Raw genomic sequence first — 26,357 nt, 5'->3', positions numbered from 1 at the left:
GTGGCCAACCGTTAATTACGCTTGCTTCTCAGGCTGAGGACTCTGACCGATACGCCCCTTTACCACCGCCCTCGCCTCCTCCTTACATCTCCCGACTTTTCCCTTCTCTAGCCGCGTGCTGCTGTGGAATCTTGCTTCTTCCATCTCTTCTCACCCCTCATCCAGTTACCCCACCATCATCCTTCGCCATGGATCTGAACCCCAAGTACGACGACTACTACTTCCCCGTCAAGGCGGCGGAGGAGCAGACCGGCCATGCTGGCTACCTGACCGAGGGCCAGATTGCCCAGCTGCACCAGCTGCGAATGATGCTCGAGGCCGAGGGCTTCACCGACCGATTGGACACCTTGACTCTGGTACGTTTTGCAAAGGTGGCGGGGAGGCGCCGCCTCGCGCGGTTTTGCATCTTGGATTGCGCGGAACGAGTTGACTAACGCGGCTGTATGTAGCTGCGATTCCTCCGTGCGCGAAAATGGGTTGTCGAAGATGCCAAGAAGATGTGAGTTCTGATGCCATCGTCGAACGATACGTGGTGTTGAGGTGACAGGGGCTGACCGCCACTAGGTTTGTCGACACTGAGGACTGGCGAAAGAAGACCAACTTGGACGACATCCTTCCCACCTGGGACTACCCTGAGAAGGCCGAAATTTCAAAGTACTATACCCAGTACTACCACAAGACCGACAAGGTACCATTTTCTCGATCCCTCCGGACCACATCCATGGTGATGCTGATATTATACAATAGGATGGCCGACCCGTGTACATCGAGGGGTTTGGCAAAATCAATCTGAATGCTATGTACAAAATCACTACCCAGGAGCGTATGCTCACAAACCTCGCCGTCGAGTACGAGAAAGTCGCCGACCCCCGCCTCCCCGCCTGCTCGCATAAGGTTGGATCCCTCCAGGAGACTTGCTGCACAATCATGGATCTCAAGGGCATTTCCGTGATGTCGATCCCCAATGTATACACCTACCTCAAGCAAGCCTCGGCCATCTCCCAGAACTACTACCCTGAGCGTCTGGGCAAGTTGTACCTGATCAACTCACCCTGGACCTTTGGATCTTTCTGGACCGTCATAAAGGGCTGGCTCGACCCCGTCACTGTCTCCAAGATCGCTGTTCTGACCAGCGGCGAAACAAAAGAACTCTTGAAGCAGATCCCTGCCGAGAACCTCCCCAAGGAGTTTGGCGGTACTTGCGAGTGCGAGGGCGGCTGCGCTAACAGCGACGCCGGCCCTTGGCACGACCCTGAGCATACCCGAACTCCCAAGTGGGCGAAGAAGGACGATGGCAAGACTATCGAGAACAAGGGCTCTGAGATTGAGACTCCCGCCGGCGAGAAAGCCCCCGCCGCTGTCCCCGCCACTGATGCGGATGCGGCCACTCAGCCCGCTGCAGCTTAGATGATGCCTTGATAGTGTCTGTGACGCAAATATGGATATTTTGCATCTTTAAGTAGACCAGATATATTTCTTGGTTGGGGTTTTATACGAAATTGTTGTTGAGCGTGGTGCAGGAGTGGGTAACGATGATAAAACATGTTGGGAGGGAGAGGGCGGAGTGTGAAGTCGAGGGAGCAGAAGGGAGAGAATCACAAGAACAAATGTTGTCAAGGGCCGCCAGCCCGTTGTATCTTTCTTGCAGAATCCCGACATCCTTGTTTTCTTGGCCCTATATATTCCTTATCATGACTGCAATAGTTCTGAACAAATAGACGCAGTACCGATATGTATATGTTCTTTGCCTCTCTTGCGACTATTCCTCAAGTGCATCATGATCCTTGACGCCTGAACTCCATGCGGCTTAAACCCGCCCCATTGACAATGTTCTCCCTGGGTATAACCTTCACCGCCCTTGCGTAACCACGTATTCACCAGCGACACGCGCCCTCTCCATCTTGGCTACCACTGCGGGCATGTCCCTCTTTAGCCGCCCCAGTCCCTCCACGGCTTTGCGGAACCCAGCCTCGACGCCTTCTTGCCTCTCGAGCACCTTGACATCGAGGTCCACTTCGGCCGCCGCCCCAGCCGCATGTGCCTTGTGCGCCTCGAGCATATCATCGTCGCGCTTGAGGCTATCGTGGAGCTGCTCGGCCCGAGAGGCGGCAGCGGTTGCGGGGACGGATCGTTTGAGCGCCGCGACGTCCTCTAGGAGCTTCTCCTCCTGCGTGATGAGGTCGGCCACGCGCCGGCGCTTGCGGGTGTCAAAGGGCTCGTACGTGGGCTCGGGCGCCGTGTTGCCGGCGGTGTCGGCGAGGAACGAGTCGGATGCGACTGGGAGGCCGTTGATCGCTATATTCGGGGAGGCGAGGGAGAATGTCTTGTTGATGTACTGGGACTAATGTGAGTGCTGAGAGCCGCAGATGGAAGGGATGCTGAGAAAGAAGTACCTCGTTCACGAGCTCTTCGATCTTGTTTCGCAATTCATCCTCGCCGTCCTCGCCCTCGACGTGTGGAAACGCCTCGTTGAGGCGTTCGGCTGCGGCACGGCGGACATTTGCGATCAGGTAGGCCAGGTCCTCGTTGCTCTGCAGCTCGATCTTGCGATGGTCCTGAGAGACGACCGACTCGGGGTCCATGGCGGTTCCTCCCCTTTGCGTTTAGGCGAGAAACACGTCAGTCGACTTGTAAATGTGCCCCGACTTGCGATGCTGCGACTGGGAGTGCCCCGCGAGTGACCGCGTTCCTTGTTTACTTCGCCGACGGTTGGCTCGGCCGGGTGGGGTCTCGTTATCTTATCGCCCGTGACCTCCCTGCGTCCGACCCCGATAACGACTTGAACCATGAATGAATGTTCGTGTACAATGTCACTTTTCTTTTCTCAAAACTTGCACGTTTCTCTTGTATTAGACCCCGTCGACTTGACAGCCGAGATTGTTACGCTGAACAAAGCCCCCAGCCGTACAGGAGCGAGCCTCTACAGCAACTGACACCTAAGCGGAGATGCAATCACCACCTGTGCTTCAAGTGTTTGATCCGGTATAAGTCTTTATCGAGACTCTTCAAAGGATAATGGCTGCCTGTCTTGTCACACAATACTTACTACTGCCAACTTGCGGTGAGACTGAATTTGGCCCGACAAGCATCATTCCTTTGTGCAACGTGACACATGGGCTTCAGAGGTCCCGTACCGCGATTACCGACAATTGCCAACCGGAGCTACCTGACAGCCCTGGTTGAAACACCTGACTGAAGGGGGTCTAAGATGAAAAGGAAAACGGATACAATTCACCACGGTGATGAAGTCTACAATCGCATAAACCCGGTCTTCATCACATCTCTTGCCCAAGCAACACTGTGTGCCCTTCACGGGTTCAGAGTAGCTGAATGGCCCGCAGCTCGATGCAGCTGCGTTGCCACCTCACTGTTTGATGTTTGATGTTTGGTCGTTGTGTGTTGTGCGACATTGCGTAGACCTAACAGTCGGCCACATTCTCTGCCGTATAAATACCACGACTTAATTCCGTCTGCATCAGACACACACAGAATTTAATATTCACAACACACAGACAGTTCTGTCACCACCTGCCCCGAATGGATCCCGCCATTGGTGTTGTGGCCTTTCTTACGATCTCCGCTCAGGTTATTCGTCTCTATGACGACTACATCCAGAGCATCAAGGATGCCCCGCACACGGTCCGCAACATTCGGTTGGAGGTCTCCTCCGTAACATGCGTCGTCGAGAATCTCCGGGATACCCCGAATGTCGATTCCCCATCGGTCTCAGAGCCGGTTCGGAAGCTCTGGTGCGAAGGCGGGACAATGAGTTCTTGCTTGCAAGCTATGTCACAGCTGGAATCACTCCTCGCAGATCAAACAACCAAACGCCCCACTGCTGACTCTCAGAAGAAAGGCAAAACTCGAGAGACACTTGCCCAGGTAGTTGAGGTTGGGTCACGAGTAATTGCAGCTGCGAGGTGGCCTTTCAAGGAAAAAGAGGCAAAAAAGTTGCTTAAAGAGATCTCGGACCACAAGCAAACGATAAATCTCGCCCTTTCTGTTGATTCGAGGTGAGTCTTGGTTGCCCCCTTCTCGAAGAAACGCAATTTTACCAGCGCCTCTTCCTTTGTGGATAGGAGAGCTAATTTCTACAGCTTCGACATGAAGAAACTCAGAGCGGGAGTGGACCTCCTGGTCAAGGAGTCCATGGACCAGGCCAAGGAGTCCGTGGAAGGTAGGTGCATTTTGATTCGCCCTCACTGTTGGAGTAGAGAGAGATAGTCCCTTGCCTTGGTATAATTGCTTGAGCTGATTTATGTTGAAGATTCTCAGCGGCAAGAAATCTGCCAGTGGCTGGAGGAAGACAATCCTTCATCAAGGCTGCATAAAACAGCAGCTAGGCTGCATTCCGAGGGGACTGGTTCGTGGGTTCTAGACTTGGAGCAATGGAAAGACTGGGTTGCCAGAACCACGCGATGCGTCTGGATCCATGGTATTCCCGGAGCAGGAAAATTAATCATGGCGTCATTTCTCTTCAACGAAATCAACAAGATTACCGGCCTTTCCAAAAACGCTACATCGATTTATTTCTATTGCTACTTTGGTAATAATCAGGACGAGACCAATCCACTGTTGGCATGGATAGTCGGCCGGCTCTGTCGCCGCGCGGAAAAAATGCCACATAACCTGCGCTCAATCTACAGAACTCGTATTCGGCCGAATGATGACGAGCTTTTGGAAGGTCTCGAAAATATCCTTAACTCATTCACTTGTGTCCATGTCGTCATTGATGCGTTAGACGAGAGCAAGGAACCTTACACGACGCTTCTCAGGACCCTCAAGAAAATTGCAACAGAGCCACGTTTCAACAAGATACAGTTGCTAGTCACAAGCCGAGATCTTACTAATATTCGATGGGTTCTTTCAGACTTCTCCGCCCCAGTTGCGATGCAGCTGGACAAGGTTGAGGGGGACATACGAAATCACGTCACCGAGCTATTGCAAAAAGAGCTCGAGTTTTCAGGATGGCCAGAGAAACTACGTCGCGACGTCGCGGAGAGGCTCGCAGTTGGTGCGGAGGGCATGTGAGTTATCACTTTGTGTTGAATGACCGAGATGCTGACTATTTTAGGTTCCGTTGGGTTCACTGTCAAATCGACATTCTTAAACAGCTTCGGTCAATCAAAGCGGTCGAAGAGGCCCTCTCTAGTCTCCCGAAGGGATTAGATGAGACATACCATCGTATATTTGAAATGATCCCCGAACACGAACGTACCTACGTCAAGAGAACGCTGTCTTTTCTTTGTGCCCACGACAAGTTTGCCATCATTCCCGGTTTCCCAATGCATCAACCTGATCTCCTTTCCTTGGTGACGGAGAACTGGAGGCGCGAAAACGGCCAATCTTCTGGAAGTGATCTATACGGCCTCGCTATGCTTGAAAAAGCCTGCGGCTGTCTTGTTACCTTTGGCAAAAACGAATGGGACTTTGATGTGGCCTATTTGGCGCATTCTTCCGTCAGGGAATTTCTATTTTCTGAGCGACAAGATACGAACTCCAATGCGATCAGTCGGCTGTTTGCAATGTCCCAAGACATAGTCGATCGAAATTTCCTGGAGGCTACGGTTACAGTGATTCTGGAATACACTGGCCCCGACGATGGCGATGTGTATAGTTACGCTTACGTCGGCGCCATACTTGCCATTGAGCATCATCTCAAAGACCTCAGGAGCTGGAAATTGGATTCTCTCGTACTTCAAATGGTGACACCACAAAGCCAGTGTTTTGAGAAGTTGATAAGGGTAATGTTGGGGGACCCAGACGAAAACCGAGAAAGGCTGACTAAGGTGTATCATGCACTGAAATGATTGAGTGCAATCTTGTCTCTTGGACGGTGGTTAGGAAGGTTACATTTCAAGTGATCAATTTATGAATCCGAGGAACCATTAGTTACTAATAAGGCCCTGATCAGCAGACCTTGGACCTTGGACCTTGAACCATAGACCTTAAACCTTAGACCTAGCGGTACATCTGGCGTGCATAATAAGCCCGGCCTTACCGAATATACCTCTGATCGCTAGTTACCTATGCAGATACACTTAGCACCCTGTAGCCCGCCCCCTATAGCCTCTATAATAAGCCTTTTGTAGCTTTTTGGAGTTTGTCTTCTATAAAAGTCTTCTATATTCTTGAAAGACTAACTCTTTAAAAGAATATCTAAATATTAAAAGAAAATTAGCAATAATATTATATTATATCTCTATTTATTTTACATTTTTCTATATTTAATAGATAATTACTTTATTATATAATACTATATTCTACAGTTAAAATATAAAATATAAAGTTTAATATTCTACATAGATTAATACTATGAGTTAGTTTCTTTTTCACCTTAAAGCGTATATTTTTTTATAAAATTTGCCTAGTAACTATAACAATAAAAAATCAGATCCCAAATATATATTAAGATACTCTGTATAACTCAGCGTCGGATCGTCGTCCCTATATTCCTAAGTAGTCGATTATTTTTACTGCCCGGAAGGAAACAGCCGGACTTCTAGCAACCTCTAACGTCCAGTGTCCAAGGTCTAAGGTCTCTGCGGATCAGGGCCTAATAATATGCAAGAATATCATTCTTAATTTGTCCAAGTATTCCTCCCGTTCCACTTGCCATAAGTGCTGCATTCACTAGTTCTCTCGAGGTCAGCATACGTGGTTTATGAACTTCTATTCAGTCCTTCAGTTTAAGAGAAATAACTGGAGAAAGAGTTGGGTCAACTCCGTATTTGTTTGCTACTCTAGTTCCTATCAACTAGGATCTGTCGCTTTGCACTGGATGCGGAGTCTGGTGCCAACCTATTTCCGTCAATTCCCGTGGCCGATATCCTTGTTTTGGTCGCCATAATAGGGATGCAAGAGTTGCCAGATTGCATTCATGTCTTGCTCTGTGCAATAATTATGGAATCTCAACCAGTGCCCGTATTCGGTAACGTAACCCTGACTATTGAGACCAGTGTCACGCTCAGCGCGCTCCTGGATCTTTAGAGCAACGTACATGAGGTCGTTAAGAGAGGATCCTCGAACGTGTGCCAAGAGCTGCATTACGACGTAGCCTTCCAACGATCTTGGGTCATCGCTATGAGTGATCCAGACTGGCTCGTATGCGCCTTGGATAGGGTCCTGGAAAGCCTCGATGATCCTCCACGACTCGTCGACCCTGTTGTACAGCGCAATGGACCACTGGTAGAAGTGTCCCTTGGAAGGCCTGGAAACAACCAAAAAGATGCCAACGCCCTTGTCTTTGAACTGTTGGAGATCGTCTAGAGGGTTTGCGATTGGGTCAAACCTAACTCGTTTGCCTGATTTGGGTGGTTTGGCTGAGGTGTTGGCGGGTTCAGTGCGCTTGGCAGGCTGTTTACCCTTTGACTTGCTCAGACTGTTTGCATCGTCCGCATCAGGTGAAGCCCCGACATAACCCCAGCTATCTGGGCTTGGAGTCGGGCTCGTGTAGACGAAAGAAATTTCCTTGGGCCCGACATTGGTGTTTGAGGGACCCGCCTCTGTGGATTTCGAGCCATCAGTGGTTGGATCCTCCGAGTTCCAATCGTCCTTGGAAGACGAGGTTGGGGGATTGGTTGGGCCGGGTAGGCGTGAAGATGACATATTGAAGTTTGAGAGATGATTCTTATTGTTGTTGTAAGGTGTTTGTCTACAGAAGCCATGATCTGCCGACTGACTTGATCTTATATGCATTTCAACGTATCATGACGTCCTGTCGTGGGACCTTGAATAGGTGATGGTGTTAGGAGTCAATCACGATACTGTTTCAGTGTCTCTTAGCCAAGAGAATAAATCACAATAGGAAACTGCCATACGAGCAGTGATGCACACTGATAACTTAAATGGTCTTCTGGATTCACGGTTTTGAGTCGAAACTGCTGGTAAATTGCATCTCATCATGGCAGCAAAGCAGAAAATCTATGCGTTAAGGATCGCAGCATGGAAACACAATCACACTACCATCATTACGGGGAACATGGGTAGAGGCTGTGGTTAATTGACACTAGGTTGGGTCAGGGAACATCGCACTCCACTAACAAGAGAATCACATCGCAAGTGAACTGATATTGAGTGGAGCTGATGAATGAAAGTAGAACAATAATTGATATGGCGTAATTGGAAATATACAGTTGCATAAATAATGAAGAGGTGTAGGGAGGGTCATTGGGCAGGCTGTTCGCTGGATATTGTGGGTGAAATGGACATATAAGCAACCCGGTTTTGACACTATCCTCAGAGCGGGCTTTTTCCTAGAGTCTAGATTGTCATTCACTTTAAAGATCAGATTTTCCACTGAATTTCTGTCGATTTTATTTCCTATTGTTAACTCGCCGTCGATTCACAGTCCACACCACTTACAACACTTGAGATAACACTGTCAATTCTGGATGCCTTTCCAACGTCAACCTCGGCAATCGACCTGATAAAGCACCCGATGAGACGTTTTTCTTCCTTCTGGCTGTTTTCTGGAGCTGATTGCGCTCTAATTGAGTCCCTTGGCTAGGGCCCTGACCGGCCTAGCTGGTCGACCCTGGAGGGGTGCCGTGACAGATTGGGGTGCTGTTCCTGATCTTTCGCCCGTCTTAGAAATAAACTTTAGATGGTAATAATTGCTTATGCCTTGGTATAATATTTATTTAATTTAATTTAGTACCTAGGAAGGATTCTTATTCATTGTTTGAATGAGCCCAATTATCTAGGCTTATTAATGTTGAGCTTTAATTCCGTGAAATTAAGCCACAGGTTCCTCCTTTCTGGTAGCAACTGGACGAGGCTTGCCCTGGTCGGCAAATACCTTACCCCAGCGGCCACTAAAGAAGTCCGTCATTGTCTCCTTGACACCGGCCCAGTTCTCCCTCACAATATCCATGGTGGGGCGCGAGAAGACTGCATCAATCTCCTCCAGGGTCATGTTCTTAGTCTCGGGCATGAAGAAGATCTGGTAGATCTCACCGACCACGGCAATGCCACCGTAGAAGCCGAGAGTCAGACCAGTCTTGCCCATGGCCTTTTGCATGGCAGAGAAGTTGTAGGTGACGACGAAGGAAGCCAAGAAGAGCAACGCATCGGAAGTGGTCATTCCGTAACTTCGTAGGTAGGTAGGGTAGACCTCAGAGGGGATGACCCAGGTGAGACAGGCGTAGCAGCCGAAGAAACCCATGTAGATGATGAGTCCGCTCAAGTAGAGGCCTTCCACGAGAGGTAGCTGAGTCTCGAGATCGAACTGATAGCTGATTCCAATGAGAACCAGCCCAACGAAGAATCCCGGAAGCATGATAATAGCCCAGAAACGACGACCAAACTTTTCCATGTAGAAGATGGCGGGGATGGTGCCGAGGAGAAGCGATCCTCCGCCGACAAGGGACATGTAGTTGGCCTTTTCGTCGTTGAAGCCGATCTGGCTCATGAGAACGGACATGTAGTACATAATTGCGTTAACACCGGTCAATTGGCCGAGGAGGATCATAATGTTGGCAAAAACGAGGGCTCGGCGGGCGCGGGGGACACTGAGAGTTGCAAGTTAGCAGGGAATTTGATGCAGTTTCAGGCGGGCAGTACATACGTGAAAAAGTCCATCCAGGGGAAACGATGGTTCTGGGCTCCCTCATTGACCTCGGTCTCCTCGTGGCTGACAGATGCAGACATGAGGTAGAACTCCTCACGCGACTCGGAAGTGGTGACTCCACGGATGCGCTTCCAGACCTTGAACGCCTCGAGGCTCTGGCCCTTGTGCATGAGGAAACGAGGACTCTCGGGGAGGAAGAACATGCCGAACAACATGATGGTGGAGAAGACGAGAGACGATCCAAGGATGTATCGCCAGTTGCCAGGGACCTTGAGGAAGATGGCGGCAACGACGTATCCAAAGACCTCTCCGAGGGCAATGTTGAACTGGTAGAGGGAGACGAGGTTTCCTCGGATCCTTCGCTCGACAGTCTCAGCGACGTAGACAGGAACAGTACCGCCTTCGAGACCGACACCGAGACCGAGGATAACTCGGGATGACACAATCATGCCAAAGTTCATGGATCCAGCTTCCAGAGCGGCACCGATGGTGTAGAGGATAATGGAGATGATGATGGCCCACTTTCGGCCAAAGTACTCGTTGGTAGGCGACAACAAAAGGGCACCGCCGACAGCGCCCAGGGGCATACCGGAGTTGACCAGACTGTTCTGTCGGGTTGTGAGATCGAGGTCTCTGGGCAGGTAGAGGTTGGCACCAGAGATGAGACTCTGGTCGAGACCGGAAAGCAAACCACCCATACTGGCAAAAGCGACCAGGAACCAGGTAAAGTGCTTGGGGTCCTCAAAGTTGAGGTGGAAGAAACCCGTCTTCAGACCACCGGCAGCCTCCAGCTCTCGCTCCAAGTTGTTGATAAGGTCGTCAACCTCACGCTCCCCAGGGCGCGCAACCTCGAGAGCCTCAATGCCGGCCTTTCCATGGCTGGCCGCCAAGTGGATGGCGTCTTTCTCGTCGACCGTCGAGGTCGAGTTCTGGCGCTGTGAGCGAGCCATAACGGGCTATCTACTGCACAGCAGGAAAAAAGATACGATATGTGATAAGATAATGCAACCAAGCAAGCCTTGAGCCCCACGAAAAGAGTCTGGAGTTTTCCTGGGGAAAGACGTCACCCCAGGCTTTATACTCCCGCATTTCTCGCCGTTAAAGTTTCCCGGGCCTGCTTTACGGGCTCTGAACATCAGGGGCCCCGAATGGAGCCCCGGACGAGCATTGAATGGGGCCCCAAACGGGGCGGTTGGGTGTTTTGACGCTTCGCGTGACGATAGCACCGAGGAATTCGCCGACAGAGTGGCTCCCGGTCCGGCATACAGTCGACGCCCGCACAGTTGCCACCCGGTTTTTCTCGGCAGGGATGTGTAGGACGGGTGTCTTTTTTTTTCTGAGAGGGAGAATTGCGGGAGAAACCAAAAAAAAAAGGCGACGAAATGGACGGCAAATGCGAGTGTCGCGATCGCCTCGTTCCAGACTTGTTCCAGAAGACATGCCGCGAACTCTGTCCACTTACAGCTAGACGACGCCAATCCCGCCTCCCGTCAAGCTGCCGCTTTGCCGTGTTAGCCGATGTGGATGGTGCGTGAGCCAACGGCACTTGGGATGGACGCCGTTGCAGCGGACGAGATCGGCGTCCCACTCGCCAACTTGCGGACTCACTTCGCATCGTATCGTTGCTCTTGACTCGCCGACGAGTGAGGTGAGTTTGAGTTTCTGCGACATTTATCGAGGCCATGCCAGGGTTCTTCCTGGAGGCAACCACTGATGCGATGCTACGCCGGATCCGCCGATCTGTTGGACCGACAACATCCTGGACTTACAAATCCCGGACCGACAAATCCCGAGTCACGTCGGTTCCCTGGCCGGCCGGGGCCATCGTCAGGGATGACGCACCGGAACCGCAGGCGGACAAATGAAGACGGGCTAGTTTCGACCGTCAGAGGCTCCGAAGCGGAGATACTCGTGGATGCTCGTGGATACTCGTGGGAGCATTCGACGTGCGTTAGGTAACCTGACACCATCTCACGCGGCCTGTTTGCTGCGTCACGCTCTCAAGTCTCAACCGTGTAATGCTGCAATATTTGATCCTTCTACATAACAAATGCCATAAGTGGGCTCATCATCCTTGGGACCGTGCATTGCGGCGCCCGCCAGAGATCCCTTCTAGCGTCTAATCAGGCGCCAAGACGTGCCAAGTGATGCGGCTCAATTACGAGCCTCACCGCGATATGTTGTAGCTCACCACGTGGGCCGCACCAGCTATGGCTCTGTTGGCAGATGATCAGTTGAGACATGCCATTCCACGGGCCTTGTTAATACTCCAGGTATATTCAGTAAAAGCCGCATCTCATGTCACTTCGGCTGGGCTTCGGCTGGGCTTCGGCTGGTGTGATTATTCTCGTCACCAGGTAATTTCCTGAAAATCAATCGAGCTAGCGAACCTTCGGGGACGTGGTGGAGAGATCGGGGTGTAAGAGAGGAGGCTGGTCAATTAAAACAAGGAGATGAGTATGACGAAGCGCAATTATTTTACATACTCTCTAAACCGCAAACAACATGGTTTCCTGCAAAACATCACCGGGAAACAGAACAAGTAGCTGACAATGACTGAGACTGGTCACGTATCAGACTGGAATCTGTCGTAGCGTCAACCTGGCCATGTGAGCAGAAAATATCCCCAGAGATGACGAAACACTACTTACAGGGATAAAAAAGCTGGTGGTGCCCCGGCATCTTCTCGGTCAGACCCCCAAGTTGCGTCTGGCCCCATGGGGATTCTTGGAAGATCCCCACACAACGCTTGCGCTTTGGGGCATCATCTACACCATTCTGAATCTCCAAGTCCAGCTGTTCTTGCCTTCCATGTGGTCCATAATATTAAAGCTGGGGACTGTACGGCGTGGAAAGAGTAATCGCTATTGACCCTATCCTACATGGTTGCGGCTTGGCTACAGCGATTCTACCTCACAAAATATAAAGAAACTCATTTGTGTATCCTGTACATTGATCGTCTCTTGGGTATTTATTTAAGCGGCGATTAAGTTTGAGAGAACAGGAGACCGGGTCAAGTGGAGAGCTGCAACAGACGAAGAGTTGCATGATGCGCCCGCTCGGTGAACAAAGTTGTATTCCGAAGCTCGGGAAAAATAACCGAATTGAGACCCGCCCGCATGTTTTTGAAGTCCGAGATCCGCGACAGTCCATTTGTTCATTTTAAACACTGGATGGAGAGTCATTCAGCAAAATGACCGACCAGAGAAATCTCACAATCAAGCATCCATCGCCATTTAACACGTCCAAGCTTCTCAGCCTTACTAATTTTTTAAGGCAGCCTGCCGATTTAAAATTGTAGAGGAGCTGATCTGCATCTGAAGCCTAGGATCTCTTGATAATGCGGGACACTGTCTGCTAATCGAGGCGAGAAGGCAATGGCGGGAGTCATTGCTGGACAGTTGGTTCCTGGTATTGAAATGACCTCAAGATATGGTACTGCAAATAAAATAATCTCATAATGAATGCGAAGAAGCGTGACCCGGAGATTGGATAGACGGGCCAGAGTGGATAGCGGCTTCATTCATGGTGGCGTGGATTGAGACCACCGAATTGACCAATTGACTATGCAATTTAAATGAGGATCATGAAAATACGGATCCAGGACTTGACTCAATTGAGATCAATGCATGGAACTTGAATTAATTACTAGCTTGCCATGGAATTTACGTCATAGCTGAAATTGGTCTGGAGGCGAGAGCCCGAGTCAAGTGCTGGTGGGTCCTTCGAGAAAGATGTTGTGCAGACTTCAACGGTCGCCCCTCTCGCTTTAAGTTCTTCAGCCCAATCAATTGCTCTAGATTAGGATGCACCAATTCAGAAGTGTCCGCTTCTACGCATGTGGAGGATCTGGTCCTGGTGAAGGATCAAGACTGCATGTTGTATAATGTGTGGGCTTATGTGGGGATGCATTGTTAAGGGCCACGCGGCCATTGTCTGGCACAAGGGCCATCGGGGCTTTATTGTTTCCTTGCCTTTTCGTCATATCATGAAATTCATATGGCCCACGCGTGCAACTAGCTTAATACATAGACTCGACTACAAGGCTGAGAGAAGCGCAATTGATGATATCTGTTTTCAATGACTCTAGGTTGTTCAACTCCTCGTCGCGTCATATGATGTCATTTCTCGAAGAATTGGAGAAACGGGAACGATACCCTGGGTAAAAAAGAAGTATTGCAATCGTTTTTAGCTGCTGAAGGTGTAGCTTTTCGACGGCCGACCGTGGGGGACCCATCCCAGTTACCGTTGAGACACCGACGCTCAACCCAGCGTTCCAATTAGAGACCTAAACACCCACCCCATTTGCTTGAACTAATTAACAGATACTCTCATTTGGATAAATCTCTATTAACATGGCTGGCCTTGGGTCATTGCTGTGATCCGCAGTGAAGTGGTATGCCAGATCACTACCCTTGCAATTTAGTGAGTTGAGAAGTTTGTGACGAGGCCGACTCTTGAGATAGCCACTGAAAGGACAAAGCAACTCGCGTCAAGATATCTTTCATGCATGTTGCATGATAGATACCTATGCAGCATTCAATGTACTCAAAGTTTATGGTGAACTCTTAGGGAATGATGAATAGGGATCATCATAAATGCAGGGTTTTATTTTAGTAAATAAGACGGTAGGGGACTATTTGAGACCATGGTCGTGGTCTCCCAATCCGCAAATAGGTCAGTCGGGGATTTTTGTTGATTGCTGGACCATCTAAGACGCTTGGCCAAACGACCAATTGAACCAATGTATCAGTCTCTCAGCCCATTCGTTGCGCAATCGTGATTCGAGTGATCATAAGTATTCCAGGGGCACCGCCGAATGCCGGGAATGCACCGATCCAAGTTTTTTGGGGAGCCTACAAATTCTCCCTCAAGGACATTTGTCTCCACGCCATCCACTTCAATCCAACGACGTCTCACAATTCCTGCTCGATAATGCAAGGACCTTGGCTCATTGAAGCTGCAGGCCTCCACTCCCATTGATATGGCGAGCGACAGCTTCCCAGCAGTTTGTAAGCCCGGATGTCGATAACCCAGCCTTGAGCCTTTCCACGCCAAGTGATGCTGATTGTGTAATCCGTTAGGCACATGGGGCATGAGCTTGTGGTGTCTTCACAGGCGGTAAAGGGCACGTCGAACGTGGGCCGCTTGAGCTCTTTAACTGTCCACTCGCCAAGGAGCTCTGGGGTCGTTTCGACATGATGACATATGCTGTGACCAGACTTGTCTATGAACCGACGTAGCTTCTGCTGTTTACCTTGTGGATGGTCAATCCTGTAAGTGGCTAAGACAAAGAGCTCGTTATCTATAATTCGGACGCTTCGTGTTGTATAGACCCGAACGCCGTTTTGACTTATTTCAGTCTGCTGATCCTCCAGTTTCGAAAGAGGCAGTCCATGCTCAGTTCCATAAAGGTGACGATTGACGAAAAGTCGGGTGTGATGATACATAAGTATTCCGCTGTCACCGAAGAAAACTATATGATCATCACTGTTGGTGCAGGGCTCTAGTTCAAACTCCTTTTCTCCCCAAGGATCCCACGTATGACTCCAAGGATGGAGTTGGACGCAATCATAACAAAAGTAGAGATTGGCTACATCCTTTTCAAGGAGCTGCAGAAATTCCTCTCTTTCTCCGCGGGTGGCGAGTCGAGGTTGTTTGTAGTTGCAATAAACAGAGTAGAGTGACCGACAGGTCAGGGCGAGCGTCAGTTGAGATACTTCTGTGAGATAATTCCCAACCAAGAAGATGATATCAAGGGGCATATTCTCTAGTTTTGAACCTGGACCAGACTCCTCGCTGCTCTCCAAGACGGTGATTTGAGGTTGTTCATCATGGTTGAAGAGAGCACGGGAGAGTGAGTGACAGGTAAGGGCCAAGGACATTCGGCATGTATCGGTGAGATGATTGCTGATCAAGGCGATGACGTGTAGCGGCAGCGTCACTAGCCTTGCCGTCGAATCAGATTCATTGTTGCCCTTGGGGGTGGCGAGAAGAAGGCGTTTATCGCTGAGGATGTCATGGTAGAGTGGCTGACAGGGCAGGGTCTTGGTGGCTTCAAGGGGTGCCTCATTTAGCCTCCCCTTTGGATTGGACTTGTCCGTTGTCCAGTGCCGCTTTACGCGTCGGAACCAGCCTCTTATGGCAAAGAAGCACATTCCTTTGTAAGTCCAAGGACAAGGGATGTAGACAATGGTGTGCGAGATTATCTTGTTCAAATTGAGGGAGTGTCTGGTACAAATAGGCATTGAAGTGAAGGTTTACGGTAGAAATGCTATCATGTAGTGTCAAGCTTGAGAACAGGTGTCGGAGTCCAAATAGGGACAGAAAATACTGCGCAGCACCCTTAAACAAGCCTCACGAGACTGGCTTGCATTGTAATGGCTGTGTCGAAGAGGATTAAGATGAGTAAAAGACAAACCGTTGGAGGTAAAAGCATTCTACCTCAGCAGGATTTGGGGTACCCCACCCGCCGAGGGAAAAGAAGCCCGGAAATAGAGAGTCCATGAAGCCCACGCCTTGTACATGTTCATATCACACTCTATGACAGTATGCAAAATGAAATTATGCGTTATCGTTCAAGAGGGAGGCTCAAGAACAGACATCGATGTTGCATAAGAGGGGTCGTAAAGTGAGGCTCAAGTAAAATGTTAATACCACCCTCTTGGCTATGCCATTGGATTCCAGTACAGATATGGTACCCGTTGAAACCTGCTGGCTCGCCCTAACCCAATTGATAGATGTGATAAGGGTGAATTACCTAATGGTGCTTGACTGAGCTGCGCAGTGTTGATGCTCCCTCCTGACAGGTTACGTCTTCCTGAAGCTGCGGGGGGAGATGAAGCCACAACGGACTTCCCGAGCAGTCCCATGACGCCTGTGATCCCATGACATTGCGATACCCCCACGGCGAATGACGTAGTAAAGTGCGGCTCGGCATTTATTTGAGGCTCTGCTGCTTAAATCTTTGTCGGACTCGATCCCACCCTCAGAAAAAAGCCGAGAATGTCTCACAGAACTTGAAAAAGCAACCCCATTTGCAATTCCATTTGTAAGAATCGACGGATGAGGAAGCTGGATACCATGGGGAATCCCGTAGACCAACCCCATTACGCACTGTTATCTTCTGTTGGGTGAAGGCTGGCGGCTTCCGAATCGTATTCGCCGCCGCCGGGACATGTGTCTTAGGATGGCCCCCAAAATATGCAAGCGTCGATTGAGGCTCCAATCGGAAATCGTCTTGGTCTTGAAAGTGCACTTTTCAACCATTGTCCCGAAAATAAGCGGTGAGTTTGGATGAGGCTCTGCTCTGGCCTACTCACGATGCTAGCCCGTCTGTCTGGTCTAGTAAGGAGACCGGATGTCTATATAAGGGCTCTCAAAGGTCAAATTGGTAAAGAAATGAATCAAGCAGCATTGGCATCCTCACACTCAAACTACCACTTGAACATTTTGCTCTCATCATGGCTGCTGTCGAGTCCACCCTGGCAATCCCGTACCTCCACGCGGGGCTCAGGGGCAAGTACCTCTTGCAAGAACCAACCTTCACCATCAACCAAGGAAGCTCTGCTGACATCGATTGGATGCCAAACTATGAAAAGTACATGAAAAGAACCCAGGCGCGAAGTGAGCTGACTGGTCTTGCAACTCGAGTGCCCAAGGACTGGCCTCAGTTTCTTGACTCGCCTCTTGCATGGACGTCAGACAGTTTCCCCAAGCAGGAGGAAATTGTCTTTTCACTGACAGAAAACCAAAAGGAAGAAATCTACAGTGCCGTCAGACACTTTCAGAGTAGCCCTACCCGTTGTGTGCTTGTATGATTGAGTTTCTGACAGTCACAGGTCTGGGTCTTCCTGTGCGGGACATCAACCGGGACAACTTTCCATTGCCAACACTGACAAGCCCCTTGAACGCAATGGCTGACGACCTGCACAATGGAAAAGGATTCACCATTATACGCGGCCTGAATTCTCCCACTCCTGACCACGACAGCATTGCCTTCCTGGGGCTGTCAGCGTACATGGCACCGCAATTCGGGAGACAGGATCAAGATGGAAGCATGATAGGTAAGTGAGATTTATTATTGACAAGCTGCATACTAAAATTTGTTAGTACACATCATGGACGCCAACAACTCCAAGGTTCCCAAGGAGATGCGACAATCCGTCTACACCAATGTTGCCCAGGTGAGTAACCATATCATGGTTGCTACTTATGCTAAACATCCATAGCCCTTCCACTCTGACGTCTTCTGCGAGATTCTGGCTCTTCAGGTCAGAAGCTGCGCAGATAATGGAGGGAACAGCATCATTGCGTCGGCATGGACAGTGTACAATGAGCTCGCGGCTACGAGGCCCGACTTGATTCACACCCTTGCAGCAGGTGATTGGACATTTGATACGTGGGTCCTGACCAGCACAAATAGATGGAGAAAGAGTCAAGGAGACATGCTGACCATTACGGCTAGATTCGGCCGCGACCCAGCCTATCACCAGCGACCTCTGCTGTTCTGTGAAGACGGCAAGGTCATCATGAACTTCTCGCGTAGGATCCTAACCGGAGCCCCTGCCTCACCTCGATCCCCCATGATCCCTCCGATCACGGAAGCGCAAGCAGAGGCCCTGGATGCAGTCCATTTCACGGCGCTCAAGCACCAGCTCTCCATCCCGTTACAGGAGGGAGACATTCGATTCATCAACAACCACGCTGTCCTTCACGGTCGCGATGCCTTTGATGACAGCGACCAGTCGCAGCGCCACCTCGTTCGGCTGTGGCTTCGGAATCCCGACAAGGCTTGGCGCATGCCCACGGGTCTAAACATGGCCTGGGACCGTGTGTATCGCGACCTTGGACTTGAAGGCGATGACGAGAGCTGGCCACTCATGCCTGTGATTAGTGAGAAACGCCTCATGAATCGCCAGGCCTCTTGTGGACAGGGTTGATATTATGCCAGCCGAATTTCCTACCAAGTACTATGTGTTTTTAGTTGCCATGAAGTTCAACGTTCTCTAATCCCCCCAGTGATGGAAGTTTGTTCGGGGAGTAACAACAGATTGATGTTTTGACTTTGAATCATTGTTTTTCTGCTTTTGTTATGAGGTTCCGCTCCTCCGAAATGCGAGATGTATTGACATACAATTAGCAAGTAAAATGATTTCTACAATGCACTTGTTCCCCATGCATAGTTTAGCGGCGCACTCCGTAATGATACCCACACAACGTTCATGGCATATTTTGCTAGTGATGCCGCACAAGACCGAAAGAATTGAACAGACTGACAAAGCCCTCAATGAAGAAATTCAGATGGCTTCCACTTGCTATCAAACATCTGTGAAATGAAATAAACCTCAGCATCATATTCGCCGGATCCTTTGAGAGCCTTCCAACTGTCTCCTAATGGCGCGTAAGTCCTGGATCAAGACATGACAAGATGGTTAGTCTACCTTTAGAGGTACTAATGCTGGAAATTTCTTGCATATAGTCTCTCTGCTCCTTGTTTAGGGTCAAAGATTTGACGTATGGGTCTTTGGTCCAGTCAATCTTGAAAGGAGTGTCCCCTTTGCAACAATAATGGAAATGTGCAAGCAACGTATTGGCTCCGGCGTGAAATCCCTCGAGAAGTGGATAGTTTGAGAAGCGAGTCTACGGTCGAGTTAGTTGTTTTCTTCAAGGTTCCTTGTGGTATCTATCACCTTTAGAGAGTGTCGCGAAGCAAAGTTCCGGTCATGAGAAGTGGCGATTTCGTAGTTGTTTAGCAAAAGAAATGTGCAAAGATAGACGAGGAACCAATTTGAAGGCTTGTTGGATTTGACAATAGCATGAAGCCTTTTTTGAATCGTCTTCTTTCGTGGTAGGAGAATCCCCTTGATGATGATTTGGTCCAGTTGGTTGTCCATGACTGGTGTCACCGGCACACGAGAAAAAAACGGGCTTTCTTCATCCCAAAATGGATGGATATTGTCGCTCAGGTCGTGCTCCAGTGTTTCGTTACCTTCGTTGTCGACGACGCGCCACGGCTTCTCGATTAGTCGGCTCGCAACCCATAGGTAGAGTGTGTCTTGCAAAAGCTCTCTGTCTTGCATTGCCTAGGTCCAAGTTTAGAGAATGCCATGAGTCCGGAAGAGTAGGAATACCTCAGCTCGATTAAGTATGGATAAAATCATCGAGAATGTTTTACTGAGGATCCCCGTTTTGCCCTTGAGCAAGGTCTGCACGTGTTGATCGACAGCTTCTTCGATGTGGCGTCGCAACTCCTTGGTACAGTGTTGAATGTCGGCTAAAGCGTATGGAGCACACTCTAGTTCCCCGGGTCCGTTGGAAGAATTCCACGAGTAAGTAAGCGTATCCCCCGGGAGTGGAATGAATTTTTTGACTGGAACATTGATGTAAGTACCACCATAATCTTGTGTCAACTGGATCCATTTCACGTCCGGAGACTGCCACGTGGTGACTTCTTTCAGCTTCGACCCTAGCCACCTTCGTGACCAGAGGAAATTTTCCGTAGCCCCTGCAATGCCATGGTCAACAAATCGTCCTATTAGAGGTGCTTTGGAAATTTACCCAATCTAAACAAGGGTATGTCGGTGAGGAGGCCGCGAATGCAAGGGAGAATATATATGTCTGGTGTGACCGTGAGACAGGTGACGCAGACGCCGAGATGATTATTTTCCGCCGGAGTACACTGTTGATTAGCAATTTGACAATGAAACAAGGGGTTGACATACTCTAATCCGATAGAGACGGCATCGTATGCATGCTTTCACTTTCCGCGTCAATTTGGTCTCACTTTTTGCCTTTTCGTCTATAATGGGCCGTTTCTTAGTCACGCGGTTCTTTCCCCTGTTCCCCTTAACCAGCCTCCGGCGAGTCCGAACTCTTTTGATCTCGTCTTCCTCTTCGTCGTCCGGCTTGAGAATATTGCACCCAGATTTTTGATGGAGAGTTTTTGTCGATCCACGCCCAGAAGGTACACTGGCATGTCGTTGGCTGCTGCAAGGGCGGATCTTGATATCCGGAACTGGAACGTTCCTAGTGAAGGTGTTTTCACTCGCGTTTGAAATGGTGGTTGAAAGTGTGGCAGATTCCATCTCATCAGCCACTGTCTCAATCGGCTTGCTGATGTCATTGATCTCTGGGGCCATTGGTTGAGTGGACCACGAATCTAGGCCGAACTCCCAGACTTCACTTTCAAAAATGGACAATTCGTTGCATGACGAATAGGGACTTGGAGCTGGGGAGTTACCAAGCGTAGGGCTATTGCCGAGAAATTGAGGCGGGAGAGGGCTAAAGTCCAGAGTGCTCTGCCGAGAGCCAGGTGGCTGCCCATTTGAGAGTGTATTCGTCAGGTCTACTTGCAGATAGCTGTCTTCGACTGGAGGTAGATACTCTAGTTCCATAAAAGTATCGAATGACGAAAACAAAGAGTCGGTATATGTTCCAGGGGCCTCGTCAAAGTCGAAGGTGTTGATTTCAGGAACCTGAAATTCCTGGAAAGATGGTCCGCTCGCCAAAGAAGCAGTTGATTCAAGGTTGAGAGGGCCAGCAATTGTTGACCTCGGCTCAGGAGACTCTGAGGGAGTATATGTGATGGACTCAACAGAGTCTCCATCATGCGAAGATGCCCCGGAGCTAGAGGCATAGGATGAAACACCAGAAGGTACAGACAGGAATGCCCCTACACCAGAGGCGTTTGGAAGAGATAGTACATCTCCTCGGGTATCGGAGCCGGTTGATCTGGTGGCATGAAGGGGCGTTCGTACAAGCATAGATGTACTAGCGAGTTCGGGATGGCTTATGGCGTTCAAGGTGGTGACACCCTGCTCTAGGTCGGTCGTGCAATCTGAGCCAACAGAGTAAGCCATGGCGCGTCAGGCTCAGGGCTCGCACTCAAGTGCAATTGCGGAGAACAAGATTTGGCCGCAAAGAAAACAAAGAATTGCGTATGAAACCAGTGTAGCGTGATGGACCGGTGTGACAGAGCTTGATGTGCGTTTTTTTGCTGCATTTGTGGGACGTTATAGGGTCCTACAGTGCTGGATTTATCTGCAGAGGCACTGTGAGTGGCCTGAAATGCGAACCAGGCGTTCGCTTGTCTCATTTCAGATCAGGCTATGAGGTGCATGCAGGGAGCTGAGTTGAAAATTCGGCGAGCGATTCGACGCCGTAAGACTTTAGCTCCTGAGGCCAGCGCCTAGCCAGGCTTCTGATTGATGCGGTGTAGGCATGGGAAGAGGCCTGGCCAACAGAAACGTTGCCAATCAGTACCAGTTTGATGAGTTTGTGATACATCATTCAGACCTCCATCATTGATCGCCTAATCTGTCCGGATGCATGCACAGCCACGCAAGGAAATCTGGTAGCCCACCTGCGTGTTTTGCTTTGTTTTACAAACTAGGCTCGCGTCTTTGGCACACCGAGGCTGAGTGTCTGGCACTAAACACGCAGCACGCATCTTCGCCGGTCCTCCATTGCCTATCTCGGACCATCTCACAGTACCAACACTGCCTCAAAGCTTTATTTTTTATCCTTCAAATACGCCTCGTCGCCTGAATTTGAGCCCTCATTTATTCCCTTCCTCATCAACTTTGCCCTGCCCCCGCCGTAGCCTGGATCGACTCGACACATCACAAGCTGCCTGATGATCCATGCCCAACGAGGTCAATCACCAATAGTCTGCGCCACATCTCCACCGGACCACCGCTAATTACGCATCTTCATGTTGTCGCTCCAAGATTTGCTTTTTCGTTACTGGGGTGGGCGGGCAGAGCAAAACAATGCTGTGGCTCCGTTCAAGGAGGCAGATTTGAGCAGTGCCCCCGAGTTCATGTTCCAAATTGAAGAGGCTGCTTTTCTTGCTAGACGTTCATTGCATCAGTCGAGGATCCTTGACCCCGCCATCACCGGGCTGTGCACCGTGCTGCGGCCACCGACGCTTGTTTCTTCCGAATGGCTTCACGACAAGGTTGAGAAGTGGAACCAAGACGACGATGTCTTGCAGTCAAGCTTTACAGCGAATGTTATTTTTATTAGAGAAAAGCAAGATCCAATGACTGAAATTAGTCCCGACTCTCTACAAGTGCTACACGAATGGCAATCCAACGTCGTGCTTACCACAGTTGACTCGCAGCGTCTTTCAGAAGGCCCATACTACGTGCAGAGTGGAGTACTCCACACTGTTTGGAGATTATTCTGTGACACGCATGAGGCATACATGACTGCCACAATTCCTCAGAATGAGGCCTTCCACGAGTAAGCAGCCACGACACGTCGCACTTGAAACTGGCTCACACAGGTAGGTATCGGAACCTCCCATGTAGTACCGGCTGTCGGCTCATGATAGGGGCACCCTCGAAGCTCTACACACCCAAGAGTGAGAAGAAACCCTTGAATGGCCTCCGCATCTCCGTCAAAGACAACATTGATCTTGCAGGCATCAAGACGACGCTGTCATGCCGATCCTGGGAGAGACTTTATTTCCCCAAAGACACCACAGCTGCAGCAGTACAGAGGCTTCTTGACTTGGGTGCAATTGTCGTTGGAAAAACAAAACTGAGCCAATTTGCAGAGGTCGAGTCACCCACAGCCGATTGGGTCGACACTGCCCGTTTAATCCCCGCGGTGATGGCTACCTGACTCCGGAGGGGAGTACTACTGGGGGTGCTGTCTCACTTGCAGCTTATGATTGGCTTGATGTCAGCATCGGGACCGATAGTACGTCACATCGCGTCCACTGATGTGTCTTCTAGTATTGACTCGTTAAGAGGGAGGGAGCCTCAGGGAAGCTGCCTCTAAGCAAGGCTTATTCGCACTCCGTCCAAGTTGGGATGCTTTGCCCATGGAAGGCGTATTTCCTCTTGCAGTGTAAACTACCTGTACGGCATCATAGATCTCATCTGACCTTGTTAGGGCCCTGGACACAATCGGGTTTCTTTGTCGCGGCGTAGATGTTCTCCATGAGGTTGCGACAGCTTGGCTTGGTGACAATAATGAACCGAATATTTCCGTAAGCCTGCGTGAGTGTGCATTAAAATTTTAGGAGTCGCTAATTTAAACCGGAAGAATTTAACCAAGATCACGGTACTTTCTGACTTTGAGTATGGACCCGGTCTTGCGAAGCGTGTTTTCGACAACTTTGTCTCTCGCCTAGAGGAGGCGACCCACGTTCAAGGCACAAAGATGAGTATCATTGACAATTGGAAACAGAAAAGCCCTTCATGTGATGGCAAAGGTCTCATTGAGTACATAGGAAAGGTGCGTATGCCAACTATCCCATCGTTCGCCAACTGACAGCTGCGCAGCAACAAACAATGAAGGCGATCAAAGCATTTGACCTATGGAAAAACACCCAAGGATTTCCAGATGAATATCAACAAAAGTTTGGAAAAAGACCATACGTCAATCCCACGATTCGTCTAACATGATATCATCCCAACCCGTTCTCCAATTGAGTCTAACAACTTCCAGGCGCGAGGCAGAGGAATCTACTGCCAATGGACAAAATGCTGCTCTGCAACGCAAGGAGATGTTTAAGAAGTGGTTCCTCGACTCCGTTTTATCCGTAGAGGCTCCCAACGAGCTTACAGCAATCACTGTGGCCCCAATCTCTGACGAGGAGCCGAAATATTGCGACGATTATAAACAGTATGAGGTCCAATGTGAGATTATTATTCTAGGTTAACACTAATAATAAAAGGGGCCCTTGGATGGGTGGTAATGGATTTCACCGCAATTTCGTCTCCCCACTCACCGGCTGCCCCGAAGTTGTCGTTCCCAGTGGGTATCCTCGACGGCACGTTGGATTTTATTAACATGCATTACAGTCGGTCAGATCCCTTATCAATCACGCGTCACCAAGAGACAGGAGTTTCTACCCATTGTGGTGGCTATTCTCGGACCGCCAGGTAATATTCTCCATCTATATTGTAAATTGCGGCTGACTCTTCTTAGGAACAGATGTCGCACTGACAAAGTTCGTAGCTGACCTGTTGCACAAATCAGGGATGCCAACTTTGGTAAAAACGGGAGCAGAAACCTTTCCACGAGTCAGCAAGGTGTGTTGAATGGAATTCTCATGGTAGCATACCGTGACCGATCCATCACTGGGGAACATTTAGATAATAGATCAAGTGGTTGGAAATTCCGAGTTGAATAGGACACACCGCAACTCAATTTGAAAAAAATCGAACAATTATGCATCGAATGCTGCCTGGTGATAGACATCTTTTCTTACAGAAATGGCACTGAATATTGATCCCGTGCAGTGGGGCGAATATATCACGAGTGAGTCAGAATCACAATATCAGCTCCGCCTCGAGGGCTGGGCGGGGCGGAGCTCTGCAAGTGTCTGCCCGTCGCCGGTCCATACTGACAAAAGTAGTAAGACATTGATTGGCACGGCCTCTTGAATATTTATGACCAGTCATCTAGTTTGTGGTGGATTTTCATTTAACTAGTACTGAGATTCCCTATTGTATTTTTCTTTTAATACATTTCTTTCGAGCGCAGTAAAGCCATCAAGGGGCTTTGTCAATCACGAGAAGTACAATTACTGAATCTGGCTTGGCTTCACAAGGCAGACTGAAATCCATAACTATGTCACCTAGCATGGACCGGTGAATTGCAGATGGCGTCTTTGGATCTCAGGCACAGCCCGATAGGCGTGAGAGGTATAAAGCTCAAGGCATGACCCGAACCTGATCTGAAGCACAATCCGAGACTCTATATTCAGCATTTGACCAAAGACAAATATGGCACAACATTCAGCACCCAACCCGGCCCCGACATCTGAATCAACCAGACCATATACTGACATGATCTCTGGGAATGGTAAGTCTACACTGAGACGCAAAAGATGAATTCTAACGGAAAAAGGTTCCTTTAGCTTGCCCATGCCCAAACCCGCGCCCAATTCTACTTCGTCGAATCGGAAATGACCGACAGGATGGAGTGTTCTACATGGCTGAGGGTTGAGAGTAGGTCTGGGTGAGGTCTAGGCCACTTAGACCGGGACAGAGATGATGTGTGTTGAGTGGACTTGTACAACAGACGGGAATGTATATTAGACAATAGAATGTTACTTATCTGAATCCTAAATATGTCAGCTATAAACCATAAGGATAGACCGTCGTTCTCGAACATGGTAAATCCTGCATTCCACTTTCGAGACGTTTCATCTTGTCTGGCAAGGGATTTTCGCTTATTGCTCATCTGTGCGGTAGATATGGGTTCATAGTTCTGTAAGACTCTTGCTGGCCCTCTACCGAACTATCTGAATCCATTCAAAATATTACGAGAATTCCAGTGGTGAGGCGGATACCTGTTCATTGAGATGGAGTCGCGTAAGATGGGTGAAAAGATACGTGGTTGCGCGTGTGTTCTTGCTATCACCCTGACAAGCTACGGAAGTTATTGTGAACACTCCAATGCTGGGTTGCTTCTCTATGCGCCTTAAAACACCTCTCCAAAACCAAAGGAGGGTAAAATTAAATTTGGAGGTTAATGCAGCGCATTGCTAGTGCAGTATTGGACAAATGTACAAAGGCTGGCACAGGAAGTCGGGCAACCCCCGAAGATACAGGCACATACCAGCTGTACAGTGTAGCATAGTACATCAATGGATCTGTCTCAGTAGAGAATCCTAAGGCCCTGAGCATTTAATTTGTGAAACTTCCTGCGCGAGCCGTGGTACTCATTCGGGTGCTTTCGAGGCACTCACCCTTTAACTTACATCGTTGATCAAACCCCAATGAAGCAATAAAATGGCTACGATGCATAATGAAATGATCTA

The 26,357-nt window shown here is 49.5% G+C and overlaps 11 protein-coding genes across 11 annotated transcripts; 4 read left to right on the top strand and 7 right to left on the bottom strand.

The window, feature by feature from the left end:
- Nucleotides 1-188: 188 nt before the first annotated feature.
- On the top strand, nucleotides 189-1,407 carry BGZ61DRAFT_352543 (CRAL-TRIO domain-containing protein; the record flags this gene model as incomplete). The annotated part of the gene is made up of 4 exons (XM_046240441.1): nucleotides 189-356; nucleotides 450-499; nucleotides 565-688; nucleotides 748-1,407. 4 exons carry the CDS (start codon nucleotides 189-191, stop codon nucleotides 1,405-1,407), a joined length of 1,002 nt encoding a protein of 333 aa, XP_046104277.1.
- Nucleotides 1,408-1,849: 442 nt separating this feature from the next.
- On the bottom strand, nucleotides 1,850-2,582 carry BGZ61DRAFT_532692 (uncharacterized protein; the record flags this gene model as incomplete). The annotated part of the gene is made up of 2 exons (XM_046253898.1): nucleotides 1,850-2,335; nucleotides 2,394-2,582. 2 exons carry the CDS (start codon nucleotides 2,580-2,582, stop codon nucleotides 1,850-1,852), a joined length of 675 nt encoding a protein of 224 aa, XP_046104276.1.
- Nucleotides 2,583-3,537: 955 nt separating this feature from the next.
- On the top strand, nucleotides 3,538-5,810 carry BGZ61DRAFT_532691 (uncharacterized protein; the record flags this gene model as incomplete). The annotated part of the gene is made up of 4 exons (XM_046253897.1): nucleotides 3,538-4,013; nucleotides 4,098-4,177; nucleotides 4,268-5,027; nucleotides 5,075-5,810. The coding sequence occupies 4 exons, from the start codon at nucleotides 3,538-3,540 to the stop codon at nucleotides 5,808-5,810; spliced, it is 2,052 nt and encodes a 683-aa protein (XP_046104275.1).
- A 1,000-nt stretch (nucleotides 5,811-6,810) lies between these two features.
- Nucleotides 6,811-7,608, bottom strand: BGZ61DRAFT_478225 (uncharacterized protein; the record flags this gene model as incomplete). Its single annotated transcript, XM_046248993.1, has 1 exon — nucleotides 6,811-7,608. The coding sequence occupies one exon, from the start codon at nucleotides 7,606-7,608 to the stop codon at nucleotides 6,811-6,813; it is 798 nt and encodes a 265-aa protein (XP_046104274.1).
- Nucleotides 7,609-8,737: 1,129 nt separating this feature from the next.
- Nucleotides 8,738-10,521, bottom strand: BGZ61DRAFT_478224 (uncharacterized protein; the record flags this gene model as incomplete). Its single annotated transcript, XM_046248992.1, has 2 exons — nucleotides 8,738-9,512; nucleotides 9,569-10,521. The coding sequence occupies 2 exons, from the start codon at nucleotides 10,519-10,521 to the stop codon at nucleotides 8,738-8,740; spliced, it is 1,728 nt and encodes a 575-aa protein (XP_046104273.1).
- Nucleotides 10,522-10,613: 92 nt separating this feature from the next.
- On the bottom strand, nucleotides 10,614-11,518 carry BGZ61DRAFT_33128 (uncharacterized protein). The gene has a single exon (XM_046238983.1). It carries the CDS (start codon nucleotides 11,253-11,255, stop codon nucleotides 10,707-10,709), a length of 549 nt encoding a protein of 182 aa, XP_046104272.1. The 5' UTR covers nucleotides 11,256-11,518; the 3' UTR covers nucleotides 10,614-10,706.
- BGZ61DRAFT_452224 (uncharacterized protein) lies at nucleotides 11,220-11,586 on the bottom strand. The gene has a single exon (XM_046245934.1). It carries the CDS (start codon nucleotides 11,539-11,541, stop codon nucleotides 11,293-11,295), a length of 249 nt encoding a protein of 82 aa, XP_046104271.1. The 5' UTR covers nucleotides 11,542-11,586; the 3' UTR covers nucleotides 11,220-11,292.
- A 2,901-nt stretch (nucleotides 11,587-14,487) lies between these two features.
- Nucleotides 14,488-15,819, bottom strand: BGZ61DRAFT_532688 (uncharacterized protein; the record flags this gene model as incomplete). Its single annotated transcript, XM_046253896.1, has 1 exon — nucleotides 14,488-15,819. The coding sequence occupies one exon, from the start codon at nucleotides 15,817-15,819 to the stop codon at nucleotides 14,488-14,490; it is 1,332 nt and encodes a 443-aa protein (XP_046104270.1).
- Nucleotides 15,820-16,987: 1,168 nt separating this feature from the next.
- Nucleotides 16,988-18,617, top strand: BGZ61DRAFT_33097 (uncharacterized protein). The gene is made up of 5 exons (XM_046238982.1): nucleotides 16,988-17,362; nucleotides 17,413-17,637; nucleotides 17,684-17,757; nucleotides 17,803-17,972; nucleotides 18,039-18,617. Exons 1-5 carry the CDS (start codon nucleotides 17,035-17,037, stop codon nucleotides 18,511-18,513), a joined length of 1,272 nt encoding a protein of 423 aa, XP_046104269.1. The 5' UTR covers nucleotides 16,988-17,034; the 3' UTR covers nucleotides 18,514-18,617.
- A 450-nt stretch (nucleotides 18,618-19,067) lies between these two features.
- On the bottom strand, nucleotides 19,068-21,555 carry BGZ61DRAFT_33081 (uncharacterized protein). The gene is made up of 4 exons (XM_046238981.1): nucleotides 20,296-21,555; nucleotides 20,132-20,252; nucleotides 19,705-20,078; nucleotides 19,068-19,656 (listed from the first exon to the last, which is right to left on the bottom strand). The coding sequence occupies exons 1-4, from the start codon at nucleotides 21,430-21,432 to the stop codon at nucleotides 19,225-19,227; spliced, it is 2,064 nt and encodes a 687-aa protein (XP_046104268.1). The 5' UTR covers nucleotides 21,433-21,555; the 3' UTR covers nucleotides 19,068-19,224.
- Nucleotides 21,556-22,286: 731 nt separating this feature from the next.
- BGZ61DRAFT_532685 (uncharacterized protein) lies at nucleotides 22,287-24,630 on the top strand (the record flags this gene model as incomplete). The annotated part of the gene is made up of 8 exons (XM_046253895.1): nucleotides 22,287-22,819; nucleotides 22,867-23,188; nucleotides 23,630-23,821; nucleotides 23,869-23,945; nucleotides 24,035-24,211; nucleotides 24,264-24,343; nucleotides 24,391-24,471; nucleotides 24,518-24,630. The coding sequence occupies 8 exons, from the start codon at nucleotides 22,287-22,289 to the stop codon at nucleotides 24,628-24,630; spliced, it is 1,575 nt and encodes a 524-aa protein (XP_046104267.1).
- Nucleotides 24,631-26,357: the final 1,727 nt, after the last annotated feature.

Source organism: Ilyonectria robusta (genome assembly GCF_021365365.1).
Source record: "Ilyonectria robusta strain PMI_751 chromosome Unknown BGZ61scaffold_10, whole genome shotgun sequence".
NCBI classification, from domain to species: domain Eukaryota; kingdom Fungi; phylum Ascomycota; class Sordariomycetes; order Hypocreales; family Nectriaceae; genus Ilyonectria; species Ilyonectria robusta.
This window is presented reverse-complemented; position numbering and strand designations above follow the sequence as displayed.

Coding starts and splice junctions, on each gene's coding strand:
- BGZ61DRAFT_33081 (XM_046238981.1), bottom strand. CDS start 21,432: ATGGCTTACTCTGTTGGCTCAGATTGCACGACCGACCTAGAGCAGGGT. Junction 20,079..20,131: donor CATACCCTTGTTTAGATTGG/GTAAATTTCCAA, acceptor ATGGCATTGCAG/GGGCTACGGAAAATTTCCTC. Junction 19,657..19,704: donor CCATACTTAATCGAGCTGAG/GTATTCCTACTC, acceptor ACTTGGACCTAG/GCAATGCAAGACAGAGAGCT.
- BGZ61DRAFT_33128 (XM_046238983.1), bottom strand. CDS start 11,255: ATGGCCTCGATAAATGTCGCAGAAACTCAAACTCACCTCACTCGTCGG.
- BGZ61DRAFT_452224 (XM_046245934.1), bottom strand. CDS start 11,541: ATGGTGTCAGGTTACCTAACGCACGTCGAATGCTCCCACGAGTATCCA.
- BGZ61DRAFT_33097 (XM_046238982.1), top strand. CDS start 17,035: ATGGCTGCTGTCGAGTCCACCCTGGCAATCCCGTACCTCCACGCGGGG. Junction 17,363..17,412: donor TGCCGTCAGACACTTTCAGA/GTAGCCCTACCC, acceptor TGACAGTCACAG/GTCTGGGTCTTCCTGTGCGG. Junction 17,638..17,683: donor TCAAGATGGAAGCATGATAG/GTAAGTGAGATT, acceptor AAAATTTGTTAG/TACACATCATGGACGCCAAC.